Raw genomic sequence first — 1500 nt, forward strand, 5'->3', positions numbered from 1 at the left:
CTTTTAGGTCAAACTTCTTTTACAAACGAAAAAGATAAATTTCATTTATTTGAATAGCTCATCTACCACCAGAATAATTGCTAGGATTTAGAGTGTTATTGTAAAGTGACAACATTCAAAGATGAAAAGGATAATTTAATAATAGATGATCTTTATAAATTAATAGATAGTGTTTTCATTTGGAGCTTAAAGCATCCTATAACTTAAAAGAATATTAGCAATATAGAATACATATCTTTAAAGTATATAACATATTTAACTAAATACAGAAATAATTCTTTCTAAGCTTACTACAACCTTAAAAGTATCCTAGCCAAACACAAAAATTTAAGCTTATATTTTAAGACTCTTTCAAATATTCTATTATCTAAAATAGAAGAAGATATACTACATCAATAACAAAATAATCTTAAAAAAAAATATAATGAAACTTAATTCATCACTTAAGTCAATTAAATTAAATTAGTAATAGAAGCAGAAAAAATTGAAAGAAAAATTATGCCATTGTTGATAGATTTTGCATAAAAAAAGTATGAGTATTACTACATTCTAAAAGAATAAAATATTTCTTTATAAAATTTCTTAGACTTAACTCTTTCTGTTTCTTCAGAAGCCCTAAAAATATAAAAGGTTTACTCTTAATTATTTGTTCAAAATTTAGATTATGCTTTCTTCAGAAAATCTTATCAAGTATCTAAGGTATATTTTATTAATTAAATTTAAATATTTTTCTTTCTTTAAAACATTTTATTTAATGATATAGTTAAGGCAAGTTTACAAAGTCATAGTATTGAATGATTTATTTGCTTCTATATAAGATGAAATTAATTTGAATGAAATTTTAAGGAATGATTAAAATAAATATTTAGATTAAGTCAGCAATACAGCAGTTTTAAGAGGAGATGTAATCTCAATGAAAGTAAGTTTTGCTAAAAACTAAGGATAAATAATTAGCAACAATTTGTCAAAAATAGCAAATTATTTTGGGTATACTGATAAGGATGCCTATAAAATTAAAAATATCAAATCTCTCATGCCAAGCTTTATAGGTGATATACATGATTTTTTTATGCAAAGTTCAATATAAAAAGGATTTTCTAATCTCTTTGAATAAAAGATGCAAGTATTTGCAGCAGACTCTTAATGTTTTTTAATTCCTATAAACATCTACTTTACTTTTTCTTTTGAAAACTAAAATGACTGTTGTATTTATAGTACTTTGCTTAAAAGAGATACAAGTAATTCTTATATTTTATTTGATCACTTTGGAAAAATTTTAGGAACCTCATATAAAGCATTTTCTTAGCTTTTTAAAAGTAAAATTGACAAAGAGGAAAATGATAAACTAACTAATTTATTAAGAAACAAATAAGAATCACAATTCTTTTTTCAAAAATAGTAGGTAATAGAGTTTTAAAATTAATGAAAATTACTTTAATAATTTAAAAAATAAAAATTAAAAAAAAATATTTCAAATATTTACTTTTTAAAAGTTTCCTA

The 1500-nt window shown here is 21.7% G+C and overlaps 1 protein-coding gene across 1 annotated transcript in view; it reads left to right on the forward strand. All coding sequences in view use genetic code 6, as the record gives it.

Annotated features, from left to right (window-relative positions):
* Nucleotides 1–498: 498 nt before the first annotated feature.
* The window catches only part of TTHERM_01517340 (hypothetical protein), a gene marked incomplete at both ends in the record, with an annotated part of 2368 nt that continues 1366 nt past the window's right edge, over nt 499–1500 (forward strand). The window contains 3 exons of the mRNA XM_001013255.4: nt 499–699; nt 764–1402; nt 1494–1500. The exon at nt 1494–1500 is cut by the window's right edge and continues 107 nt beyond it. Coding sequence (XP_001013255.4) covers nt 499–699; nt 764–1402; nt 1494–1500 — 847 coding nt within the window. The remainder of the gene's footprint in view (nt 700–763; nt 1403–1493) is intronic.

Source organism: Tetrahymena thermophila (genome assembly GCF_000189635.1).
Source record: "Tetrahymena thermophila SB210 genomic scaffold scf_8254687, whole genome shotgun sequence".
NCBI lineage: Eukaryota > Ciliophora > Oligohymenophorea > Hymenostomatida > Tetrahymenidae > Tetrahymena > Tetrahymena thermophila.